We start from the raw sequence: 27,890 nt of genomic DNA, 5'->3' as shown, positions 1-27,890 counted from the left end.
GATTAATGAATCATATTTAAACACATTAGTAAAAGGAATTCCCATTTAAATTATGATAATGGTATCTACAGATGTAAAATGTAATTTGAAGTCATAAAAAAGAACCTGAGCTGGTTAGGAGCAAAGGGCTGTCAGGGCTATCAACAACAGATTACAAGTGAAAAATGGAGCATTGAGCATTGAAACTGCAGTTTCCCAGCGGTCCCTAAGTAGCTGCTGGCTAACACTGCTGAGTGACTAGCTTTTTCAACCACACTAGTTGAGACTAGGTCTGTTAACAAATCCGAGGTGGCTTCTCTTTGTACTGAATCAGATCGCTTCCAAACACGCCTTCGATTTATATACATATATTTGCTTTTCAAAGTATTTTTCTTTAACCTAAATATCAAAAACAGAGGACAAAAGAAAAAGTTGGACAAAAGAGAAAGACTCCTAGAAAAGCACCTGAAAACACCGTGGCGAATCCAAAAGTCCATCAGTTTCTATTGTGACCTGAAACTAACTCCCCGCCGTCTTTGCAGGGCGGGAAAAGTATATCAAATATAAATTTGTCAAATATGACATTTTGTGTATAACTACTGATTGATGACGTATTTATATAATACATGTATACTATGTGTATACAAGTATATAAAGGGATAGCAGCTTAAAATAATATAAAGTGAAAATTCTCATAATATATATCCAAGAATCTCAAACAAACTCTTTTGGGTCCCTCAGTTTGTGTCTTTTAATCAAACACCTTTTTGTCCTTGTTGCTTTGTTTTGCCCATTTCTTTCTCTCTTCTCCCCTTTATAGCTTCCATCACTTATTATTAATGTCTTCTTCTTCATCAGCCTCGTCTTCGTCTTCTTCTGAAGATGGCAATGGCAATGGCAATGGCAATGGCCATGGCGCTAGACGTGGTGGGGGTGATTTCGAAGGTCCTTCCTTGACTCGTAGACGTGGCAATAACGAAATCTGGCCTGGGCCTTTTGTTGAAGATCTTGTTGTCAAAGTTGCCATTGATGCTTCTCGTTCTATTGGCCGCCTTGCCGCTGCTGGTGCTATTGCCCATGTGTTTCAGGTATTCATCGTTAAATACCTTTTTTTTTTATTACATATGTCAGTTCATTTGTTGATTTTAAGGAGACTGAGCTGATTGACTTAGAGGATTCTCGCTTGGGATTTTCTTTTTTGATATCAACTATTTAAAAAAAAAAACGTTTAACCTATCTGCATAGCATTATAATGACACTGCAAAATCACTACATTAACAAGATATGAAGTTGTGGGAAAGGACAAAATCAGTCAGGTCAAAAATATCGTTTGGACCCCTGAAAATGTACTGTAATTTTACGGATTCTGGTACCCAGACATTGATTTTGTTATTTTTCTTTAATCCTCCCTACTTGAGAAACTCCATTCAATGAAAGTAGAGCCGAGCGAATGCTTATATATAGTGTCAAAGTCTTGGATTTATTAGTATCTAATGGGGGGAACTAGCTTTGGATGGGTCCTTTACTTACAAATTTATGTCCCTTTCGGATGCTGTAGTTTAATCTTTAGGCAATGCTTTTTTTTTTCCTTTTTACCACTTTAGAAATATCTATTTTTAGACCCTTTCATATATTTAGAGCAAAAGGGATCTTCTGTTTTGAATTTCCTTTGTTTCCTTTTCTTGGTAACATCCTTATCTTTTAAAGCTCTAGAAATCCTTCCATTTATTTTTCTCGACTGGCCCTTCTTAGCTATCTGATAAATCCATGGATTCTTTTCCTAATGCAAACATGTAGAAAGTGACCTCTGAATTTAACCGCGAGGAAATTGTCTCTGTTGCATCTATTACATTTCTATATTTAGTTATTGTACATATGGAAACTGTTGCCCTGTTGTAATATATAAATGTAGTATAGTTTAGGACTTTAGGTCTAAGATACTATTTTCTATCCCTGCAAGTCTCCAATAAATGCTCAGTGCAGGAGCATATTAATGGAAGTTTTGGCAATTAGAAGCCTTGAAAGTCAAGTTGAATAAGATATTGTTGCATTGATTAGCACAAAAGAGACTTTAAATTACTGGATTACACAGTGAATTATTATGTTGTCGAAAATTTATATTTTAATGTTTAGATAAGTATTTTCTGGTGACCCGAAAAGAATGAAAAAACTCTTAGAGGTAGGCTTTTTATTATTTTTAATGGTTACTTACAAGCAGCACACAGGGGTGTTTTATACTAAGAAGGTTTCAATGTGGAAAAACCTAAGGCTTTGCTTAAGACACTTTGGTTTCTTTAGATCATTTATCAGTCAAAGGGTTGCATGTGGCGATGTGCAATGCCAAAAACACATGGAACCCAATTTTTATTTTTATTATAAATATAAATTTATAAAAACTGATGTCTCCTTGTCATTTCAGAGACAAGGGTCTTCTCATATTTTGGTTTTGCTTAAAGCCCAGAGGCTTAGTTTGGGTGACTTCTATTTTGTTCTTTTCTTTTGTGTTGGCATATATATTATTGAGTAGAATATGATTCTGGAGTCTCAGAACCTTTTTCTTTTTCTCGTTTTTTGATGTTTACTCTCCTATTTATTATTTGTCAGAACAACGACCCAAATAAAATTTAAATCAAAGATTAGCTGAAGAAGGTTTTGGATTCTCTTTTTGTTGTTCGTTGCTGTGATTTGTGGTTCAGTATTTACTTGTTGCATAAATCATTTTATAAATAAGATCATGCATAGAGATGGGTCCCAATAAAGTGAGTGATAAATAGTATATGAATAATACTATGTGGAATGGAGTGGAGCAGCAGGTATGTGGGAAGAAGTGGAAGTATGGGGTAAGAGTCCAAGAAAAAGAGCAGGAAAAGGTAAGCTGGGGAAGGCTATTAGATTCTCTGCCTTTAAAAACACTGCCCTTTGGCCAATCCTTTCTAGGAAATGAAAGTGAGTTGAATATTATAAATTATATATCTAAACTCTCTATGGGCCACAGCTAATACTTCCCCCTTCCTACTTTTTCTACATTGTTTGTTATTAAAATCCTAGTATTCTTGCGGTACCAAATATTTCATAGTTCGGTATATGCTTTATATTAAAATATTTTAATTATTTGATATCAAATGTATTTGATCATAACCATCATTTAGCAATCAAACCAATAAATTAGTTTTTGTAGCTTCGGAAATTGACTTTTGTAACTATTGATATAACCCTATTTGTTAAGACCGGTAATATCAAAAATTTTTAACACGTTTCATTTTAATTCAAGCTCTTTAGCCTTCTAAATGTCTAGAAAAGTTCTCTCATTGTCTTCCACATTTGCAAAGTTTTTATCTGAACACCTGAGCCCGAGGATTCTTTGTCATTTTCTTGCAGCTATGATTTTATAGCTTTTGTTCAGAGGCCATCAGCTCTGATTGAAGAAACCCAGAAAAATGGATTAATTAAAAGTTAAAAGAACGAAAAAGTAGTTTGAAAAAAAAAGGGAGCTGTCACAGTCTTTCTGAAAGTAGGATATGAGATTAGGTCTTCAGTACTTCCACAAAGCCTATTAACGTTCAAAGACAAGTCGATTCAAACAATTACTGCATATTTTGAAAAAGTGGAAAGGAAAGAATCTGTCAATGGAAGCAAAACAATACCCATCTTTTCATTAAGAGCTCTGCAATATTCTGACATCTGAACCCTAAAGTAACTTTCCCTGATGATCTCTCTATTGCCTGTTCCTCTCGTCATTAAAATTCTATAATGCGCATGGCGTTACTTGGGTCATTGTTAAAACAAGGGCTTTGCCCAATTTTAACCAAATCCTCCAGTCTTTTCATGATGCATTAATCAACTTGTCTTTTACTTGTAATATATCTCGTGTTCAACTCTAATTTCTTAGTTTGTGCATTATATATATTTGTGTTATTATTCCTATTTTTGTGGGCTGGCTTCTGGCTTTCCAGTTATTATTATGTCGATGTTTAGCTCTTATAACTGCGCTTTTATCTTTTCAACTTTAAAATTTAATTTATGAATATTTAGTTTGTTGAATAGTTCATACGTAAAATTTGTTTGCATGAAGGTTTGTTCCACTTGGCAAGCTGTCTCTCGGTCTGATCCACTCTGGCACCGTCTCACAAGCGTCATATGGGGTCGCACCCACCGCATGCACACCACGTGGCATGAGGAATACGTATACCGTCATCAAACGTCTCAGAATTTTCGCCTTGGGAGATCGGTTCACGTGACACTCCACTTCGATCCAACCGGCGTGGACATCCCCGACGGGCTGACCTGCCGGTGCCTTACCCTTTCCGATACCCACCTTGCTTGTGGCTTCGCTGATGGCACCGTTCGCCTCTTCGACCTCGCCACCCGCCTACACGTTGCTACCTTCCACCCCCAGCACGGGGACCGTTTTGGCCGTTTCTCACGCGCCGTATCCGGCATTATCATCACGGACCCCAAGATTATTTTCGCCACGCTGGATGGAGACATCTACGTGGCAATCATAGAAGGCCAGCACCAAGCGCGCAGGGCTCACATTGGAAACATCGTGGACGACGGTTCATTGGTGGATTTCACCGGCTGTGGGCGCTGGTGGGTGGGCCTTTACGCCGGGGTACCCGGCCGTGCTATCCACATTTGGGATGGCAACACTGAAGAGCTCGTTTATGTAAACACAACTTTAACCGACCGAGAGTCCTTGAGGGGTTGGCATATGTTGACTGAGTTGACCGAAGCCATAGGCCGTGTCAGGGTGACGAGTCAGGAATCGGCGGTTGCTTGTACGAGTAGTAAGTACATGGTTTTAGACTTGAGAAACCCAGCGTTTCCATTGCATGACAGGGAGAGTGCGAGAGGCTTTATCGTGAATTCCTTGGACACGAACAACGAGGCGTTCATTATTGTGGACAACCGTGGCAGGGCAATCGTGCGACGGGCGGACACATTAGAAGAGTTATGCAGATTCAACACACGGCTAGGGAACCTAATGGGTTGCATGAACTTGGGGTACGCACTTTTGTGCGCAGCGGGTGTAATAAGGGTATGGGGAATAGAGCACGGGCAATACTTGTATAGCTTCGGTGAGAACATAGGGGCCGTGAACGCGATGGCGGGAGATGACCGGCATGTTGCAGCTGCCAGCAGTAATTCGACCATCCACCTATGGGATTTTGGTGCACAGTAGGCTGAAGAGTAAGGGTAGGAATCGATCCTTTTAGGGCATAGGCCCCATGCCATGGTGGAAGGGAAGGGAGTCAGAATACGAAAGTCATTGATTGAAAGAGAGGGAGATGTTGACTGTTTTTGGGGACTTTTGTTTAGGTTTCGAAAGAGGATAAATAGTGGGGGAGGATGGTGTCGTCAGTATTCGATTGATGATTTCCCATTGGAAACTGGTTTAATCGGCGTTTTTTTCAGTTAAAATTAACCAAGGAAAAGACAAAACAAAAGTACAAAATCCTTTAGTTCCTATTAGCTCTGAACTAGACCACTTCTTTTATCTTTTTGCAGTAGTGCTTTCTCTAGTACTTGTAGTCTTGATTTTAAGGCGAAACTGCCAAACGCTAAGAAAACAAAATTTTCTTTTTGGGGCTTATATTATTAATTTAAATATTACGTATCAGATATTTTAATTTTGTTTTAATTTTACCAGATAAAATTGCATCTTAAATAGAAACTTCTTTTTTGTACGATTTACTTACAAAAATTTTCAATTTGGTAAATATTATTGATATTTATTTTTTCTCTTGTTAAATTATTAATGCAAAGATGATGTGGTTTTTAATTGATATGGTGATAAATTTAATTTTAAATAGTTACATATTTTGATAGTTTAATTTTAATTTTTAATTTTTATTTGGGTAAATTTCACATTAGTCACTAAATTATGGTTAAGTTTTCGTTTTGATTACTTAATTAAAATTAATTACAATTTGGTCATGAAAGTTTTGAAAAAAAGTTGGTCACTTTAAGTGGCATTTCTTTAGTTGGTATAATAACAATTTTAGTATTTAATTTTTACTTTTTTTCAAGTTTATTTTGATTATATATAAAATGATAAAATATTGAATTTTTTTAAAGTTAGAAAATTCTAAAAAATTAAAATTAAGTCAAAAGTAGAAAAATTTTCAAAAATAAATAAAGTGAGAAAATGAGGGAAAATTATTTTTAAACCTTTCACATTTATCATTCTTTGTATAGAAATATTCAATACTCATTTTCTAAAAAATAATAGAAACAAATAAAAACATTGAGCAAATTTATTGTTTCAGTGTTTTTAAAATATCCCACACCTGACTTAATCTTCGAACAGGAATGTAAGACACTACATTCGTTGCCAGAGCAACTCGAACTATTGCTACTTCTAATTCAACGTAAAACATCAAACATTAATCGATTTATATTAATACATTCACATTGATTTAGATCATTTTCAAGCCATTTAAAACAATTATTTTTTTTTGTTAGCTTTGATTTTCAATTGTTTTGATATAACAAACTTCATTATAAAATCCCTTAATCAAATTTCCACAAATTATTTCAATATTATCCAAATATATTTTCAAGTGTTACGAACTCAAAAACAAAGTTTCTAAATAATTTAATCTTTCTCCAAGTTTTGAAGAACCCCCAAGTCGTTTAAAATATTTCTAGACACATTTTTTACGGTTTCCAGTCTTGTCTAGAGACACAAGCATGTCTATCTTGAGACAGATCAACATTGAAGCTAAAAATTCTTCAAAGGAACCATGTCTCGAGACAAGACTAGCCAACATCGAAGTAAAGATATAGCTCCAACAGTCATATTTTGTTCTTCCTATCTTGAGACAAGGGGTTTATGTCTCGAGACACACTATTGCAGGCTGCTTTAAATGCACAAAATAAATGCTCCTAATGGCTAGAAACTCCTTCCAACGGCTCCAAACGTCTAAAAATCAGTTAGAGGGTATATATTCAATCAAGATCACTTGAAGACATAAGAGAAGAACATCCAAGTATTTTAATCAAGAGAAAAGCCTCAAATTCTTTATTTCTTCATTTTCTTTTGTACATATCTCTTTAGATGCTTATTGTTAAATCTATTTATCATTCTCATTTCATTTCTTTGAGAGAGCTTAAGACTTGTAAACACAGACCTTTGAAAGGTCTTCATTTTTAACATTTTTCCTTTATACTTGCTAAAAGATAGTTAATGTTTTTGAGGTATAAAACCTGACGTAATTTGTTAAGGGTTCTAGTTGAGATTCGTAAAAGCTAAAGGGTTCTAGTTTAGCCACAAAAACTAAGGGTAATGTTCTATCATAGCCTTGTGAAAAAGATAGGGATTCTAAAGGTTATACATTTCCTTGAAAGGTAATAATTCAAGTGTAGTGAATTAGAAAATCCTTGGTTGAGGTATACTAAGAAAGTGGAGGTAGGCAATTGGGTTGAACCACTATAAATCAAATTGCCCAAGCTAATCTCTCATTCATTATCATTTAGAAAAGTTTGTAGAAATTCTTAGAATACCAATTCACTCCCTCTCGATATTTTCAAGCCTAACAATTTCAAAATGAGTTCTAAGTGTTCGAGGGTAGTCGGGACCAAGTTCGAGTCTCTGAGGATCAGAACAACTCAAAACATGGGAGAAACCTTTGCGTTGCCTAGATGTATCAACTCAAGTGGGTACTTGTACTGATACAACTAGCTGCTATTATTCATTTTGGCTATTGAATTATTTGTTTCGATACATCTGACTACTTGTATCAAAACAAGTTTGTTAGGGCCCAAAAATCTCCCCCAAACTCACCTATTTTGACAGAAAACTACACCTTAATGAAGTCATAAGTTGTAGTATATAAAAATTATGTTCAAAACACAATTTTCACTCACATTAATAATATTAACAAAATAGACATAATCATGAACATAAAATATTTGTCTTAATCAACAAACTAAATTACTTGGCAAGCAAGAAACTAGCTAAACACATACAAAATCTACCTAATCAAGTTCTATAACACTGTACTCCTAACCCGATCATCGAATTCCGAGATATGAGATGCCACATTCGTTATTGAAGCAATTATATGCCATTTCAAATTTGAACAAGACAAATTATACAAACAAATAAATGTTAAAGCTTTTAAAAACATTATTTATTCAAATTCACGCTATAAGAGAGCTTATGAAAGCTCCATACTAATCCAATGACAAAGGAGGGACTAAAACGTAAAAATAATCAAAATAGGGGGTATTGTCATGACATCAAGGGATGAATGTCACGAATCTAAATGTAGTAACATAATGTCGCAACATCAAGTAAAGTGAGACACGGCCATAAAAACAGGATCTTGACTTTGCAACTTCAACAAGGAGAAGTCGTAACCTTGAAGGTAGGGCGTTCAATGTTGGATTTGGTGTCCTAAGTATAGTATACTCGTTTGTATACTTGTAATTCTTTCAAACAGATTGGTTTAATAAAATCATTCATGAATCACATTAATACCCTTTGTATATTGTCATCAATGGTTTTTGTATGCAAAACAAAATGAAAGCAAATTTAGCTTACTAGTTGTCTGATGTTTAATTAATATTAAGCAATATTACGTGGTCAGGTCATAAAGTAGAAAGACAACTTATATTAGTAGACAAACCTAAACACGTTCTTAGTCTAATCAGAAATGAGCAAGCCAATTGAAAGACTAATATGACATTTATCAAGTCTAATTGGGGAGATGTTTTTTCTTGAACATATGAGCGGACGACTCCAAGAACATAAAAATATAGATGTGACTGACTAGATTGATAGTACATCAGAAATGACCTAAGTAGAATAGATCTTGGATTCGTTTATGGATTTATACTCTTATGATGTTCATAATGTAGCATACCTTAATCCTGAGTGGATGGTGGACTATGTATGTGTGACTCGTATACTTTGTAAAAGCCTAAATTCGAATAGATAAGGAACCGAAAGTTGATGCATTAGGTATACAACTTCTGCAGTATGTAGCATCTTTCACAATAGTTGAATCCATGGCCCAAGGCATGGGTAAATTATATCCTCTTATTGGCATTACATGATAGATGAAAAGTAAACGTGGCCACGAGTCGTTTGTCTTTGTGATTAATAACTTAATTACTATTTGATAGTAATTGACTTTTCATTAAGGAAGATGTAATGGTTCCATGAGATAAAATAGGATCATATTAGGAGAACGAATTTATCCCAAAGAGATTAAGGATATCCTATGAAGGTAACACACTTATGACAAGATCATTGGACGAGCATTGATCGAGTAGCTTTCGTAATGGTATGCAATTGGGGAGAGCTTAGTCACGATACGACAGTGGAATGGCTTTGTGACTAGTGAGTTTATAATTAATAGGCAAAAAGCTCGAACTTAATTATAAATCATTTGAGCCCTAATTACATATGTCCAATCGGTCCCTCTTCTAGCTCGTTGAAACCGAAAATGAATTGCATGTTGAATCAAATGAACATAAATGGATGGAAATGATAAAGTTAGAGAAATGAGTTACATTTAGAAATGAATGAGGTTTCTCGCCAAGTATGGAAATGACCTAAGAATTAATTTAATTTTATTGAATTATTATTTAATTAAATAATTGAAGTTCGAAAATAAAATAAAATAAAATAAATTGTTCATTATGAAATCTATTGAATGTAAAAATTAAACATATTTTCTCGAGGATTCTTTTGTGGTAAAGTCGTCATGACTTTAATAGAATTAGAGTTAGATTTAGATAATTATTTAATGGAAAAAAATAATTAATTTAAATTAATTTAATAAATAATGTCTATTTTGGGAAATAAAAAACATACACTGGGTTGGATTAAATTATAAAATGTTGGGTTAAAAGTCCGGGAAGCACGTATAATTGGACCTGGTACAGGAGAGGCCCAAAGCCCCTCATATTAAACATGAGGGCGAGAACCCTATTAAAATAATTAGGGTTAGCCGCCCCTCTCTCTCTCGTAGTTCAATTAGGGATTGTTTTTCTATTAAATAGGCATGAATTACATTCTAGTAATTCAAATAAGGTTTCACTTCCTCTCCCTATAAATAAATGACACCAGTAAGGCTAAATACAAAGCTTTGAGATATTATTATTCTATCTAAAAATAGTCAGAATTTATTTCTAAGTATAAATTCTTTTTTCGGTAATAACAATTCTACTAGTTTCTATAAGAGAGAGAGAGAGAGATTTACTTTCCTTGTAAAAGTAAGAAAATTAGTTTTGGTGTTGTATTTGATTTGTAATTGTTTGAGCCTACACTCGAAACAGTTCATGGTACGATAATAAAGAAGGTCATTTCGTAGAAAGCTGAGAACATCAAGGATCCATCTCGCACAAATACTTTTCGGGAAAATTTTATTGCTATAAATATCACAAATCAGCTCGATTTTTAAATTTTTATTTTTTCGCTATACAAGAAAATCATTTTTGAACCAAAATATTTCCAACACTCAATGTCTCAATCTTAGTATGGGAGAGTTATGACAATAGGAATAAAGGCTCGATATTGCAACACTAACTGGGGAGTGTCACGAACATGAAGGCAAGTCCCTAAATTTTACATCATTTTTCCTCAACCTGCCAAGCACCAATACCAAATGTTCAAAGTGACCCAAAACCTCATCACATAACATTTTTAGGCATTAATTCAAATGCCAATTCATCATTATCAACATATCAATAACATATTATTTCATAATCTCAAGTACATACCTATACATTCTAGATTCTAGCATCACTAGCATTTACTTGGCATACAAGTAATATTTTAAAATAAAATCTTAGTATCACATAACTTGGATAAGAAAACATATAACTATGCAATTAGATTAACACTTATATTTACTATCAACTTATATTGTCATATTCAAAAATAACTTTTCTAATCATAATTACCAAAATGCCAACTCAAAACTAAAGACCAACTCAACATTAGGTACATGCCACTCGCTATTAACATATTGGGATTGTACAAACTTGCTGAGTCGAGAGTTGAATCTAGATGCTACTAATCACTTGGAGGCTTTGAATCTATGATACCTGTGCACAGAATATAAAATTTGTACACTGAGCAAAGGGACTCAGTGGTGCTAACATGATTTAAATCATTAATCTCATATAAGCAAACTATGAATACATACAATACAAAATCCAATTCTATCTAAATCACAAATTCATTTATTGTTTTATGTTTACAAAACATCAATCTTTAAAACTATTTAACATTTCCTATTCTATCATTCAATCTTTTTACTATTAAATTTAATTTACATGAATGTCATTGCATATCAAAAGGGTTATGGTACCTTTTCTTTGCATTCTCAAATCTATTGATTCGTTATATAACCTGATCGACCCTCAGGGCCCGTAATAACTAGATCATGTGTTATTTCACATGCCATCATTTATTACTTAAACATCAAGATACATTTACACAATTCAATAGCCAATGTCAATAGGCAAGATGCATGTTTTTATAATCCCTGTTAACCAGACATGGACTCAAGATGGATACACGGATCATCTAACCATCACACTAAATATCCGACACCTAGAGCTTCATCAGTACATCTGAAGTATAATATGTGCTTTAGACTTCTTCGGTATGAACCAAAGTTTATAAATATATACCTAACACTTCATAGGAATGTCCAACGTATAATATGCGCTCTACGCTTCATTGTTATAAACTGAAGTAAAATCATGTACACTAATCTTATGGCATGCCAATTATACTCAACTCTGCCCAATACAGTTAATAGGGTATCCAATATTTCAATATATGTATAAGGTTCACCTAGCATAGTATAGTACATACCAATTCATATTATACTCAAATTAATTCATACCATTTCATATCATCATCTGCGGATCATCACATTTTTCACAAGTTATCAACTATTTCATACTTAACTATTCATGAAATAAATAAGTTCATACCTTAAACAAGCTAATTGCAAAAATCTATATATAATATTTTAAATTTAAATCATGAAAGCACAAACCAAAATAGCTACTCATCTATGACCTCGCCTTTCTTTTATCTCGAGAGGACTCAATGTCTTATTTAGCTAAATATGGTAATTCTTATCATACTCAAACTAATTCATACCATTTCATATCATCATCTGCATATCATCACATTTTTCACAAGTTATAAACTATTTCTTACTTACCTATTTTTGAAACAAATAAGTTCATACCTTAAACAAGCTAATTGCAACAATCCATATATAATATTTTAAATTTAAATCATGAAAGCACAAACCAAAATAGCTACTCATCTACAACTCTCTCCTTTCCTTTATCTTGAGACGGCTCGACATCCTCTTTAGCTCTATGTGGTAATTCATTTATAGAAACGATATTTGTAACACCCCTTGCCCGACTCAATCATCGGTTCTGAGCTACAAGATGCTACATCCGTTGCCGAAGCAACTACAATTAAATAAACGGTAAATACAATAAAGTATTCCATACTATACCATCATTTAACCATGACATTTCATTACTCAACCATGCTAGTTAAGTACCATTCATAATATCTCAACACATGACCAAACCATACACATATACATATATGAACATTGCCATTCCATAATTCAAGCATTAGCCAAGTTCAAACCAAGCTATCAATACAAAGTTAACACCTTTATTTACACCTATGTACATGCCACGTAATCAGACTTTAAAATGTTTGAAAGACTACCGAATTGAACATGGGATAGTGTGTGTTTCTCGTAGATCTGATCGACACGTTCCACAAATTGACAAAGTACATGAAAAGGGAAAACAACGGGGTAAACATAACAAATGCTTAGTAAGTTCACAAGTGTTTCAACGAGAAACTTACATTGACTTACAATTAATCAAATTAAACTATTTAACTTGACAAAGTTTTCCTAACATATCAAATCACAACAACAAGGCGAGCTTTAGTATATAATCAATCATGTAATGTACTAAATTTAAAACATACCAATTCATATCATATAAGTAATTATACATGTATACTAAAGCTTTATATTCAAATCATTCGCTAATACCATGTTTAAACATCAAATACATTTTGTGTCATCTCATTTTCTCATTCCATATTATCAATATTACCCGATGAAACTCAATAAATGAACTCGAATACATTGGTACAAACCACATCTGTTCTTGTCCGAGCTGAACATATATTCGTGTTAGGTTACCCGTCTAGGCTAAAAATTTATATCAACACATCAAATAGCTTGACTAAAGGTGTAAATATACATGTCCAATTTCCTATCTAGGCTAAACCTTTAAAACGATGTTAGGTTACTCGTCTGAGCTAAACCTGTCACATGTATGTTTGAGTCCTCAAAAAATGTTGGATCTTAATAATCATCGGTAATCAATTCATATCCATGTTTACAAGAATTTTACTAAGTTCATCACGGTAATCACAACATATAAAATTCATATTCATTTCTTTACAATTTAGTCCAAATCTCATCTTTTGTACCAAATCGTAAAAATCCAAATTTCAATTAACTATACATGTATTCATAATTTTAAATACAAAACAATTTAAACACAACACACCATATGAAGTTACCTAATTAAATCAACAGAAAGTTGAATTACAAAGACTAATCGGTAATTTTGCCTTTTCCTTAATTATCCTCGGTTTGGTTCAAATCTCGATCTATATAATAATTCAAATAAATTTATCAATTTCACATATCTTATATCATACTACTTCATGCATGTATCAATTCAATTTCCTCATTTTAGGCCCTCTAACCTTTTCATTTTATTCAATTTAATCCCTAAAACCAAAATTGTCATAACTTTCAAATTTGAGCTTTGATTTGAAATCAATGTCAATTACATCCTTTATAACCCTCTATTATAAAAAATCATAGAAATATTACAACAATTTCAAAATTTATACACATTAGTCCCTATGTTTAAAAACTAGCAATTATACTTTACAAACTAGTCATTTTTTACTTCTAAACTTAAAATCTAACAATTTAGTACCAATTTCATCAAACATTCATCAATGAAAAATTTTGAAAATTTCAACAGTTTTGCAAATCTGTGCACAGGCTAGGATATCAAGCTCCTAGGACCTCAAAAACATAAAAATTATAAGAAAAATGACTAATATGAACATACCTATTTAGAACCAAAGACTGAAAGCTCAACCTTAGCTTTTTCTTTCTTTGCTTCATGAAAGGAAGATGATGACAAGTAAATGTTTTGTTTTTCTTTTATTTTTAGCTTTTATACTTAGTTTAATACATAATAAATCATAATTAACCTTTAATTATTAAACTTAAACATGATTAGAAAAAATTGGTGTAATACAATTGTCATTCAGCACCTTTTGTCCAACTAGAAAAGATCTAATTGCTCAATTGGTCTCTCGGTTAATTAAATGTAACACCATATAACCTAACCCGTTCGTCGGGTCTAGGTACCACATGTCACAACTAACCCGATTAATTTAACAAATTTTCTAAAATGATTATTACGTGTACTTAAACAATGTCAAATCCCAAAATTTAATTCCTACTATAACTCAAATAATATGAGAAATAAACTCTTGAGAATTTTAATACCTTATTAAACCTATTGATTTTTACATATCATAGATTAAGAATTAAATATAGATATATCTAACATAATCCTTGAGGCTTGGCCTCTAAGGGTGCCCCTCTATACGCATGTTACAACTGTCGCAATCTTAGCGCAATATTGGTGATGTCTAGCTTGGTCCCTTCTCTTGATCCCCGAGTCTTCATCTACCTTGCATACAAGTAGCAAATTTTATAAGTTCAAGAGAACTTAGTGAGATCCCATATGACTATGTGTTGCAACAATCTATATTTTCAGGGAGAAAGAATAAAGGCACAAAAATTAGGACTCCCTATGTTTCGTTGAAGAATTTGTTATTTCATTGGCGTAGCCAACACCCTGTTTCCTTTAAGCTAATTGTTGGCGGACATAACTACTGGTCTAGCCATAATTGTGCCTTACCAGATAAAAATTTCTTATTAGTTTTAACCCTGTTTATCCTCTTTCCAAACTTTCCTCATACCTTTCATGATGCGACTTATCACTAATGCATGTTTTTGTAATTACGAATTGTTAACAACTAATTGTGGTAGAACCAAGATTTCTCCATAATTGAATATCCTTACCTTGATCCCTTTTATCCATAATAAACTCTATAAATATTTACCGTACTATCACGAAGATTATCTGTCCTTTGACGTAGCTTAAATGTTAAAATATATTTCATGTCTCTATACTTTTCATACATTTGTAATTTAGTTGCTACTTTTATTTCAAAGAATTTAATCTCTCTACTTTTTAGATTAAGAAAACAAGTCCAATTGCTAACATCATTAAAAATCTTATCTTAAATGCAATTCCATTACAACATCTTGTTAGAACCATAAAACTCTGATATAAAACTTAAAATCATAAACCATGATCTATCATTTCAGATCATCAAGAACAAAACTTGATGTGAAACCGTACCTTAATACATTAGTATATTGAGATCTTGAATCTTAGGGTTTAGATCTTCCAAATTAACACACAAGTATTTTAGAGAACGTAGGTCTGTCTTTTCTAAAGATAGGATGTTAGAAAAGTTACATATGAGTAATTTGGGTACCATAACCTTAATATATAACTTTTGCACATTAACATTAATTTCTAATCAGCCCATCATCAATTAGGAATTAGTTACTAAATATCTACACATATTTGGTCTATACTTTATTTAATAAATGAAACCCAATAAGTCTTAACCAAATTAGATCACTTTTAATTTGGGCTAACCTTTTATCATAGTAAATAATAACATGTAATTATCCTTATTATATATGTGATGTCTATATTTTTCAACCAATCTACCAGTTGAACCACATATATATACTAATTACCTTATAATTACATGTCATTATATAACCTTATGGGCTCAAAACCTTACTATCATATCCAAAAGGTATTCCAAACAATCTCTTCCTTTAATTATGTTAATATAGATCCAATGTGACTTTTATTACATACATCGTAACTAAATCCATCCTTGATCACGTATATTAACACAACCAAATGACATATATCAAGTATGGATGTATAACATGGAAATTACATACAATATGATCTAAACATGTCTATTTTCCACTGGTCCTCCTTAACCTTAGTGAGATCAAACTTTACCAAAATCGAGTGTGAATAAACCAAATGAACTTTATTTCTACATAAATATCCTTAATATTCATAAAATGAAATAATTGAAAAATGTGTATATAATAGAAAAACATGTAAAATTAAAAATTCCCATTAAAACTAAATATCCTAAAATTATATTACACCTAATTGAGCAATGTGCTCATAAAAAAATCTTGGTGGTAGTCCCTTAAAAAGTGACTATAGAATTTGTCCCAATATGCTTTATAGACACCTGACCCCTCTAAACTTTTACTTTAACAACTAGGAATATAAAGTCTATGTGCTTTGACTTTGATGTGTTTCTGTTCTTATTGAAATAAGGATTGAAATTTATTATCACAATTTGCACCTTTATGACAAAATTTTGCATTCATATTCCATCAAAGTCAAAGTCTGTATACTTGATGAACTCTAACTTATGAGACCTCCTATATGTGAGCATGTTATGTTTTTTTTCTGAAGATAATGTATGAATCATTTGATTCCTTTCCAATTATCCATACTGAAATTGCTCAAATACCTGCACAACATCCTAACAATGTACACAGTATTCAAACGCGTACAAACCAGAACACATATTAGACTTCCCATTGTTGAAATGTGAGGAGTCTTATGCATTTACATAATCTCAAAATCATTCTTGGGGGGCATTGATTGAGACTATGCTTACTACCCCTAAACTTGTGACATAAATAATCAATAACCAAAGCCATCATGAAACTGAATGAGATAATCACTTGGTAAATATTGTAGTAACACTGCTAAGAGGATTGCTTAAGCCCATAATGGATTTCTTTAGTTTGCAAACCATTGACTTTGCATCACTGGATACAAATATATTTGGTTGCACCATATAAATCTTCCCATCAATGTTACCATTGAGAAATGTAGTATTGACATCCATCTAATGTAAATTAAGGTCAAAATAAGCTACTAAAGCCATTATAACTCTTTCTCTAGTGGACCTTCTTAATGAAATTGGTTCTTGAGGTCGTAGAGTTTGTTGCTTAACTGAGAGGTTCTATGACATTGTCTTGACCTAGAGTTGTTATTCGAACAATATCAGGTATAATAAATTGTTCCTGATCTTTATCAATAGCAGTTAAAAGAATGTGTTTTGCAATATTAACATATTATTTTTCAAATACAATGTCTTTAATTCTCTCTCCCTCATAAACTCAACATCCTCAAATAATCGGACATCGATCGTCTAAAAAATAGCCTTAGTAGTGGGATCGTAAAATTTGTAACCCCTACACCTTTTAGAGTATCACACTTAATAATAACTAACAGTCTTTGAGTTTAGTTTCCTTTCATTTGGCCTATAAGGCCTAGTGTAATGCTGGGGTTGGTGCAAGTATGCATAGTCGTTATCAAGTAATAAGTAAATATAAGAGTTATTGTCTCCACAGGGACTATATATGTTAATCAAATAATTGTAAAATTAAATATTACAAATTGTTAAGAAAAAACACAATGATTTCGAGTGATTGATGTAAAAATAAATAACTAGATGCAAAACTATCCTAAATGCAAATTAACCTAAGTGTGGTGAATAATTAAAATGTATGAGGTGGGTTTAGTAGCAAATTCACAAGCTTCAACAACAATAACATGAATAGGATTATTCAACAACAATAACAATTTAATCACACAACTCTAAATTTATGCAAGGTAATAGAGCTCTCTCGAGTTATTACGAACCTTTAATTTAATCGGATCAATATCTAAATTAAGCATACACCTTCCAATTATTGCTTCCATTAATTGCCATATGGTCAGGATTGATCAACCAATCCTAATGCATTTAATCACATTTTAATGAATGAAATACATGCGTGATTTTAATTGGAAGCATGAAAAATTGAGGTACAAAACATCATGAACATAAATAAAATAAACTTTATCAAATTGATGTAATCATTCTAACTATCATCGTTAATGAAAAAACAACAAAACAAATTGCAAACATGTTGAATAACCAGAACAACAATAAATATTAAAGAAGAAGAAACTCTGAATAATTTCGGTAATCCTTCGAAAATTGATTGTGGTGGTTTCCTTCGATCCTCATAATTTCTCCTTCGTAAAATGCTCTTCAATGTGGTAGGCAAAGAGAGAATTTTCTCAAGAAATTTCTGGCTAAGGAGAATGGAGAGAATGAATAGCTTTATGCATGAAAAGAAAAGGAAAGGAGATGAGAGAATATGAAGAATGAAGACTGAATGAATGATGAGGGATGATGGATAGGTGATGTAGCACCCCAAACCCGGCCTAGATGTTATGGCCGAATCTAGCTTGTCACATTGAACGGTCTTTCCAAAATTGGACTTGTTGGTAAAAATTCGTTTCCAAATTTAAAACCTCTTTGTTAGTGTTTAACAAAACATCTAGCCAAAACGATTGCTTCGTTGTCTGCTTTTTTTATAATAAGTTGATCTAAAAATCACGGAAGCTTTTGAAACTCTATTGTTTAAATTTTGTGTCTTTGAAAACAATAATTATTTTGAAAGTTTGTCCTCTCCTAAACTAGCAATTTAAAATAAGCAAGCAAAAACCCAATTAAAAAATTAAACAAACTTAAAGTCCTTATTACATAGACAAAACCCAACATAAACTTACCTGTACAATTAAAAGGAAAAAGTGAGTTTATGAAAAATTAGTGTGTAATCCACTATCAGTTAAACAGTATACAACATGCAGTAACAGTCTGGGCCTGAGCCCTATTCAGTAACAATTTAAATTTTGTGTATTTGAAAATAGTAATTATTTTGAAAGTTTGTCCTCTCCTAAACTAGTAGTTTAAAATAAGTAAGCAAAAACCCAATTAACAAATTAAACAAACTTAAAAGCCTTACTACATAGACAAAACCCAACATAAACTTACCTGTACAGTTAAAAGGAAAAAGTGAGTTTACGAATAATTAATGTGTAATCCACTATCAGTTAAACAATATACAACATGCAGTAACAGTCTGGGCTTGAGCCCTATTCAGTAACAGTACAGTGTGGGCCTTAGCCCAATACAGTAATAGTGTGGGCCTTAGCCCAATACATTAATAGTATAGCACAATAATGCAACCTATCCCAATCCAGCCAACACACCACTCCGTACCACCAACACACCATGTGGGGAGAAAATTTACCCACCCAGCCAACACACCAATATCGCAGCAAAGCTACCAGTAATAGTATCACAAAGCAAAGTCGCGATATGATATCGCAGAAAAGTCATCAATACGATCGCAGACAAAGTCGCCGATGAATATACTTCCTCCATAACTCATACGTGTATGCAGAATTTCATAGTCAATCATAGTCATACATATCATATAGCAAATCAGTTATTCATAACATAGGGTTATATCAGTCATTTCATCTCCTAGGGGTATAACAGTCATTTAAACCTATGGGGGTGTTTTGATCATCTTACCCTCTGGGGGTATTTCGGCCATTTTACCCTATGGAGGTATTTCAGTCATTTTACCCTAAATGGGTATTTTGGTCATTTTACCTTATAGGGGTATTTCGGTCATTTATTGACCTCTCGAAAGGTCTGTAGTCGCCCCGAATGACTCAGATCACCTAAATGGTCAAAATAGTGTAAATGGACCCAAGTGGGCCCACACGTTCGTGCAGCTCGTTTAGCCTAAAATTCGACACGTCTAAGGGATCTATAACGCCTAGTCCAGTATTTGCCACAATTCGTAAATTTTATTCGTGTGGGGCCCACGAGCCCATTGAGCCCACATGGCCCATTTTGGCCCAACGTGGCCCATTATGTCCTAAGCCCATAAAAATGCTCATGGAGGCCTCTACAGTCTATCGCCCATGTTTCGCGGGTTGGGCTTACCACACAAGCAATCGCACGCCCGTGTGGTCTCAAACACCGTATTTTTAGCTTTCTACCGTTTTACGATTGCAATAGGGTGTTTACACACCTGTTTATGAGAAGAGCGCAAATCTTCACGTGCCCCAACCTAGATTCAATCAAGACCCAAAGTTAGTCCTTTAATCATTAGGGTAAAACACCCTCTTATTGACACTATATCCAAAACACCATCCTTACCATGCTTGAAAGAGGGTGACTTTACTCCTCCAAGATCACCAACCAAAAGTGGTCACACACTTATCGATTATCTGCACCACAAACAATGATCTCAAACTAAGTTAGGCCATATAAGTGGCCTCAAATCACGAACGATATCCTAAAAGAACATAATCAGCATACGACCTAAACCCCAAAAGTGAGGTAGCATATTATCTTGTTTGAACGTTGAGGACAAGGGTTGCGACTACTTCAAACCACATACAATCCACCACTCCTCGAAAAAAACCCTAAAACCGCAACGAGTAACACCTTAAAAGGAACGAATCACCAGTCAGTAATCAAAGAATAAAAAGAAAAGTATTCGGTTTTAAGAAGAAGAAAAGAAGAGAACAAGTTTAATCAAAAGTGAAGAGTATAAACACTTTACCGATAGTCAAAAACACTTGCAGCACTAGAAACAGCAAGAAGTAGAGGAGAAAAGCTCGACGTAGAGAATGATACAATCAAAAGGGAATATTCGGCTAGATGATAAAAGGAAGAAAAAGGGATGGAGAATTAAAAGCCAATAAACGAAAGAAAGAAAGAAAGAATTCGATAGAGGAGGAAACCAAAAATACTATTCGGCGAAAACAAAGAAAAAGATAAAAGGGAAGAGCAGCAAAAGAAAACCCGAGAAGTATACCAAGTCTTAGCAAAATTCGGCACCAGAAGAAAAAAGTAAAAATATTGTTGACCGAAACCGAAGCAGACAAAGAGAAAACAACCCCCAAACCCTCAAAACTGATTATCCTAGTGCCTAATGACCAAATTCAGCACACACACTCCTTAACACCCCATTTCCATAATTTTCTCCTAAAATTTCTCCCATTATCCCTCATTGAATCACTCTACCGATTTCTCTTCAACTCCCTCAACAACTTTATTCAAATTCCATTAAAACTCCCCTAAGTTGTGTTTTAGTCCAACTCCACTACCTACACAGCTCAAGCAGCAAAATAAATACTTCATTGCACAACCCAGGACTTGAACCTCAAACCTCCCAGTTACACAACACGCCACCTTGCCACTAGACCACAAGCTATTTTTGTGTCATAAAACAAACACTATTATTTATAAGGCCTATATGCCAATGTCCAGATTTATTTAAGAGCAAAACTAATAATTCTGCAAAAGGCAAGACTTAAACTCAAGCTCCTCAAACACTCTCATACACACCCAAATCTCTTAGCCATTAAAGCAAACATTCAATTTGTGTCAAATCATGAAAAAATTAAAGACTTAGATTTTTAGGGCATTACAACTCTACCCCTTTAACGAAATTTTGGCCTTGAAATTTACCTGGTCAGAAAAGATGAAGGTATTGCCAACGCATCGCCTCCTCAAGTTCCCACGTGGCTTCTTCTGAACTATGATTACGCCAAAGCACTTTGACTAGTGGAATAGATTTCTTCCTCAGTACTTTAACCTCACGGTCCAATATCTGCACTGGCTCATCCTCGAATGTCAGATCTGGCCTAATCTCGATCTCCTCGACTGGTACAATGTGTGTGGGATCAGACCGATAACGCCTCAGCATGGAGACGTGGACACATCATGAATCCGATCTAATTCTGAAGACAAGTCAAGTTGATATACAAATGGTCCCACACGCTTTAGTATACGGTAAGACCCAATGAACCTAGTGCTAAGCTTACCCTTCCGTCCAAACCTCGGTATCTTTTTCTATGGGAGACCTTGAGAAATACGAATTCCCCGACAGAACACTCAATCTCTCGGCGTTTAAGATCCGCATAAGACTTCTGCCTATCAGATGCTTCCTTCAATCAGTCTTGAATCAATTTTACCTTCTCTTCGGTATCAGAAACTATCTCTAGCCCCAAAACTCGCCGCTTACCTAGCTCAATCCAACAGGTAGAAGTACGACACCTTCAACCATATAACGCCTCGTACGGTGCCATTTAAATATTGGACTGGTAGCTATTATTATACGCGAACTCTGCTAGGGGGAAATAGTCTTCCCAATTTCCTCAGAAATCCATTACACAGCACCTCAACATATCCTCCAGTACTTGAATCACTCTTTCCAATTGACCATCTGTCTGGGGATGAAACGCAGTACTAAATTCCAGTCTTAAACCTAAAGCCTCGTGTAACTTCTTCTAGAATCGAAACGTGAAGCGAGGATCTCTATCTGATATTATGGAAACTGACACCCCATGCAGTCTTACAATCTTAGCTACATACAGTTTAGCAAACTTCTACAAGGAGTAATCAGTACGAACTGGTATGAAATGGGCAGATTTAGTCAATCGATCTACAATAACCCATACCGAATCCTTCTTAGTAGGCGTTAAGGGTAGCCCATTCACAAAATCCATGGTTACTCTTTCTCACTTCCAAAGTGGAATTTTAACTGGCTGCAGTAACCCTGAAGGTAACTGATGTTCAGCCTTCACTTGCTGGCAAGTTAAACACTTACTTACAAAATTAGTAACTTCACGCTTAAGACCAGGCCACCAATAAAACTCACGAAGGTCACGATACATTTTAGTCCCACCGGGATGCATAGCAAAAGGACTACTATGCGCCTCTCGCAGTATAGACTACCTCAAAACATTATCCCTCGGTACACAGACTCTTCCACAGAAGCACAGTACTCCTTCACTATTCAACCCAAAATCTGAAGTTTCCCCACTCTCAACCTGTCGGAAACAAGCAACAAGTGACTTATCCAACAACTGTTTACCCTTAATCTATTCAGTCCACGTTAGTCTAACTTGCAGCTCAGCTAACAAGCTACCATCATCAAACAAGCTGAGACGAACAAACATTGCTCTCAAATCAAATACAGCCCTACGGCTCAGTGCGTCAGCTACCACATTAGCCTTACCAGGGTGATACTCAATTGAGCAATCATAATCCTTAAGCAACTCTATCCATCTTCGCTCCTAAGATTCAGCTCCTTCTGAGTGATGAGGTACTTAAGGCTCTTGTGATTCGTGTAGATAGTACACTTCTCGCTGTATAAATAGTGCCTCCAAATTTTCAATGCGAATACCACCTCGGCTAACTCCAAGTCATGAGTAGGGTAGTTCACCTCGTGAGGCTTAAGCTGACGAGAACCATAAGCAACCACCTTACCCTCCTCCATCACTGTAGACAGTTAATTCCTTCCCAGACTCTGGCTATATTAAGATAGAGGCCTCAGTCAGAACTTTCTTCAATTTCTCAAAACTTTCTTGTTGCTTATTAGTCTAGTTAAACGATACCCCTTTACGCAACAACTTAGTCAAAGGTGCAGCAATCAAGGAAAACCCCTCAACAAAACGCCTGTAATACCCTGCTAGACTTAGAAAACTTCGAATATCAGATACGGTCTTAGGTGGTTTCCAATCCAGTACGGCTTCAATTTTTCGAGGATCTACCCTAATCCCCTCGGCAGATACCATATGACCCAGAAATGTCACTCTCATGACGAACTCACACTTCTTTGAACTTAGCGTCTGATTGTTTCTCCCTTAAAATCTGTAGAACAATTCAGAGATGTGGATCATGTTCATCCTTGGTTCTCAAATACACCAAGATATCGTCTATAAACACCACAAACCAATCCAGGTAAGGCTGGAATACTCGGTTCATTAAGTCCATGAAGGTAGCTGGTGCATTCGTCAGCCCAAATGGCATCACTAGGAACTCGTAATGACCATAACGAGTCCTAACACAGTCTTATACATGTCAACCTCTTTAACTATCAGCTAATGGTACCTAGAACGAAGATCTATTTTAGAGAAAATCGAAGCTTTCCACAGCTGATCAAATAAATCATCCATCCTCGGCAAAGGATACTTATACTTGATATTCAGTTTATTCAATTGTCGATAGTCGATACGCATGCGCATGGACCCATCCTTCTGCTTTACAAACAATACTGGTGCTCCCCATGGAGACACACTAGGTCGAATGAATCCTCGATCCAACAGTTCTTGGACTTGAGCTTTTAACTCCACTAGCTCCTTCGGTGCCATCCTATAAAGGGCAATGGACACTGGAGCTGCTCCAGGCAAGAGCTCAATACCAAATTCAATTTCGCGACTCGGAGGCAACCTAGGGAGCTCATCAGGAAATACATCAGAAAAATCCATAACCGTTATGATATCTCCAACAGAAGGACCCTTAGAATCATATACACCAACATAGGCTAGAAACGCCTCACAACCCTTGTAAACCAATTTTTCGGCCATTAATGCAGAAATCACATTAGACAGAAAGTCCCTTCGCTCCCCAATCACAACCACCTCCTCATTCTTAGTAGTTTTTAACACCATACGCTTAGCAGCACAATCCAAACTTGCACGGTGTTTTACCAGCCAATCCATCCCCAAGATTAGGTCGAATTCACCAAACTGTAGCTCCATTAAATCCGCTAAAAATATAACTCCTTGAACATCTAAGGGCAGATCTCTAAACAACTTGTCTACCCTTACAGACTGTCCCAGTGGACTTAACATAGTCATCTCATTAACAGTACTCTCACACATGATACCCAAGGTGCCAGACACAGTGCATGCAATGTATGAATGCGTAAACCCAATATAAATAAAGTAGTGTAAGGTACGTTATGAATTAGAAACGTACCGATTATAACATTTGGAGCGTCACCATCCTCTTGGCGATGAACAGCGTAGACCAATGCTGGCTACCTCGCTTCAATATTACCAACACCTCTGCCTTGCGCTCCACGACCTCGACCCACACCATTTCCACCTCTGGCCTGCCCACAACCTCTCGATGGCTACTGACCTCCTTTCACTAGTTGAACAAAACCCTGACCTGCAGCTTGCATCTGAATAGGCCTCTGAGGACAACCTTTGACTTGATGCTCCCTAGACCCATATCTGAAACATGCCTCAATCTTTTTCTAGCACTCACCCAGATGATGCCTCCCACAATCAGCACAAGACTGTGGTCTAGCAATAGGAACCCCAGCTCAAACTGGCCCATCAAACCTGACCTTCTTTCTAGCCCTTCTAGAAGAACTCGAGGGCTCCGATTCTCTCTTATATCTGCCCCTATCCTTCTCACGATTTTGGCGCTCAGAGTGCTTTACATCCTTGCTAATTTTTACCTTTTCTACTAGGGCAGCAAAATCTCGTTCCCTCTGTGGAGCTATCAAGACCCGTAACTCATCTCAGAGGCCATCCTCAAATCGCACACAGCGTTCATATTTAGTCGCCACTATCCCACGAGCATAGTGACTCAGTCGCAGGAACTTTGCCTCATATTCTGCCACAGTTTTATTCCCTTGGGTCAAGCTCAAAAATTTCCTTCTTCGAGCGTCCACATAACTTGCGCCCACATACTTTCCTTGGAATACCACCTTAAAGAAATTCCATTATAACCGATCAGCCTGAGTACCCTCTCTCATGGTAAGCCACCACTTATAGGCTTCGTCTCGCAATAAAGACACTGCACCTTTTAGTTTTTGCTCATAAGTACAGTCGAGGTCGTCCATTATTCTCTCTGTGGCTTCTAACCAATATTCAGTCACATTAGGGGCTACTCCAAAAATACCTCTGAAGATTTCTACTCCATTCGACTGGATTCGTTCTGAAATCGACCTACGGCCCACAGCACCAGTACTGGTCTCTACGACCCTTTCTAGAATGCGGAGCATAGCTTGGGATAGTGCATCATCCCCAGCCGCTCGATCGTATGATCCCGTCTCAATTATTGGTGAAGTTGGTGCCTCCCTAGCCCCAACATTGGGCATGTGGCCTAAAGCCGAAGACCCAGCCCTAGCACTTTCTCGGCCTCTACCGCGGCCTCGTGTACCCCTTCTGCGAGTACCTCTAGTGCTCATATCAAGTAACATATTATCTGTTTACGAAGTTTTATGCATTAGTTTGTAATTCCTGTAACTATCAATAGATGTCTTATGAAAAGCAGTAATCAGAGTTTTATTTTCGCAATTCAACGTCTCCCTACAGTTTTCAGTTTCCTATAGTCTCAGTTTACTCTAACTGAAGAGTTTCAGTACAGTCCTATTATCCATAGTAATCTCTTAGTGTATTTCAGTTCAAGCAGTCTACAGTATAAAGAAAACTTATAGATTCGGCGCTAGAAACTCGGTGTGCAACACTTGTAAACCTTCCAAAACACTTTTAAAATAGTTTTCCTGAAATTCCAAATATTTTTAAAACCCATTCCACAGCCGAGTTTTGTAACCTGGCTCTAATACCACTAAATGTAACACCCCAAACCCGACCTAGACGTTATGGCCGAATCTAGCTTGTCACATTAAAGTGTCTTTTGAAAATTAGACTTGTTGGTAAAAATTCGTTTCCAAATTTAAAAACCTCTTTGTTAGTGTTTAACAAAACATCTAGCCAAAACGATTGCTTTGTTGTCTGCTTTTGTTATAATAAGTTGATCTAAAAATCAGGTAAGCTTTTGAAACTCTATTGTTTAAATTTTGTGTATTTGAAAACAATAATTATTTTGAAAGTTTGTCCTCTCCTAAACTAGCAATTTAAAATAAGTAAGAAAAAACTCAATTAAAAATTTAAACAAATTTAAAGGCCTTATTACATAGACAAAACCCAACATAAACTTTAAATTTAAATAAAAGTAAGTGTAGCATAGTTGCAGCTGTGTGGTCACCTCCGAGTCCCTCGCAACACCAAATCGCTTAAGGCTAAGGATTACCTATACAGTTAAAAGGAAAAAGTGAGTTTACGAAAACTTAGTGTGTAATCCCCTATCAGTTAAACAGTATACAACATGCAGTAATAGTCTGGGCCTGAGCCCTATTTAGTAACAGTACAGTGTGAGCCTTAGCCCGACACAGTAACAGTGTAGGCCTTAGCTTAATACAGTAATAGTACAGTGCAATAATACAACCCATCCCAATCCAGCGAACACACTACTCCAAACCACCAACACACCATGTGGGGATAAAATCAACCCACCCAGCCAACACACCAATATTGCAAAAAGTCGCCAAGAATGATATCACAAAGAAAGTCGCCGATGTGATATACTTCCTCTATAACAGTATCCCAACCCCATGCAGTATGTCATGTCATAAATCATACGTGTATGCAGAATGTTATAGTCAATCATAGTCATACATATCATAGAGCAAATCAGTTATGCATAACATAGGGTCATATCAATCATTTCATCTCCTAGGGGTATAACAGTCATTTAACCCTATAGGGGTATTTCGATCATCTTACCCTATGGGGGTATTTCAACCATTTTACCCTATGGAGGTATTTCGGTCATTTTACCCTATATGGGTATTTTGGTCATTTTACCTTATAGGGGTATTTCAGTCATTTATTAACCTCTCGAAAAGTCCACAGTCGCCTCGAATGACTCAGATAACCTAAATGGTCAAAATAGTGAAATGGGCCCAAGTGGGCCCACACGTTCGTGCAACTCGTTTAGCCTAGAATTCGCCACGTCTAAGGGATCTATAACGTCCAGTCCAGTATTTGCCACAATTCATAGATTTTATCTGTGTGGGGCCAATGAGCCCATTGAGTCCACATGGCCCATTTCGGCCCAACGTGGGCCATTATGTCTTAAGCCCATGAAAATACTCATGGAG

At 35.4% G+C, this 27,890-nt stretch overlaps 1 protein-coding gene across 1 annotated transcript; it reads left to right on the top strand.

Moving 5' to 3' along the window:
• Positions 1-721: 721 nt before the first annotated feature.
• Positions 722-5,588, top strand: LOC105799670 (transcriptional regulator STERILE APETALA). Its single transcript, XM_012630343.2, has 2 exons — positions 722-1,067; positions 4,052-5,588. Exons 1-2 carry the CDS (start codon positions 819-821, stop codon positions 5,159-5,161), a joined length of 1,359 nt encoding a protein of 452 aa, XP_012485797.1. The 5' UTR covers positions 722-818; the 3' UTR covers positions 5,162-5,588.
• Positions 5,589-27,890: the final 22,302 nt, after the last annotated feature.

This window comes from Gossypium raimondii, chromosome 7, assembly GCF_025698545.1.
Source record: "Gossypium raimondii isolate GPD5lz chromosome 7, ASM2569854v1, whole genome shotgun sequence".
NCBI lineage: Eukaryota > Viridiplantae > Streptophyta > Magnoliopsida > Malvales > Malvaceae > Gossypium > Gossypium raimondii.
This window is presented reverse-complemented; position numbering and strand designations above follow the sequence as displayed.

Coding starts and splice junctions, on each gene's coding strand:
- LOC105799670 (XM_012630343.2), top strand. CDS start 819: ATGTCTTCTTCTTCATCAGCCTCGTCTTCGTCTTCTTCTGAAGATGGC. Junction 1,068..4,051: donor CTATTGCCCATGTGTTTCAG/GTATTCATCGTT, acceptor GTTTGCATGAAG/GTTTGTTCCACTTGGCAAGC.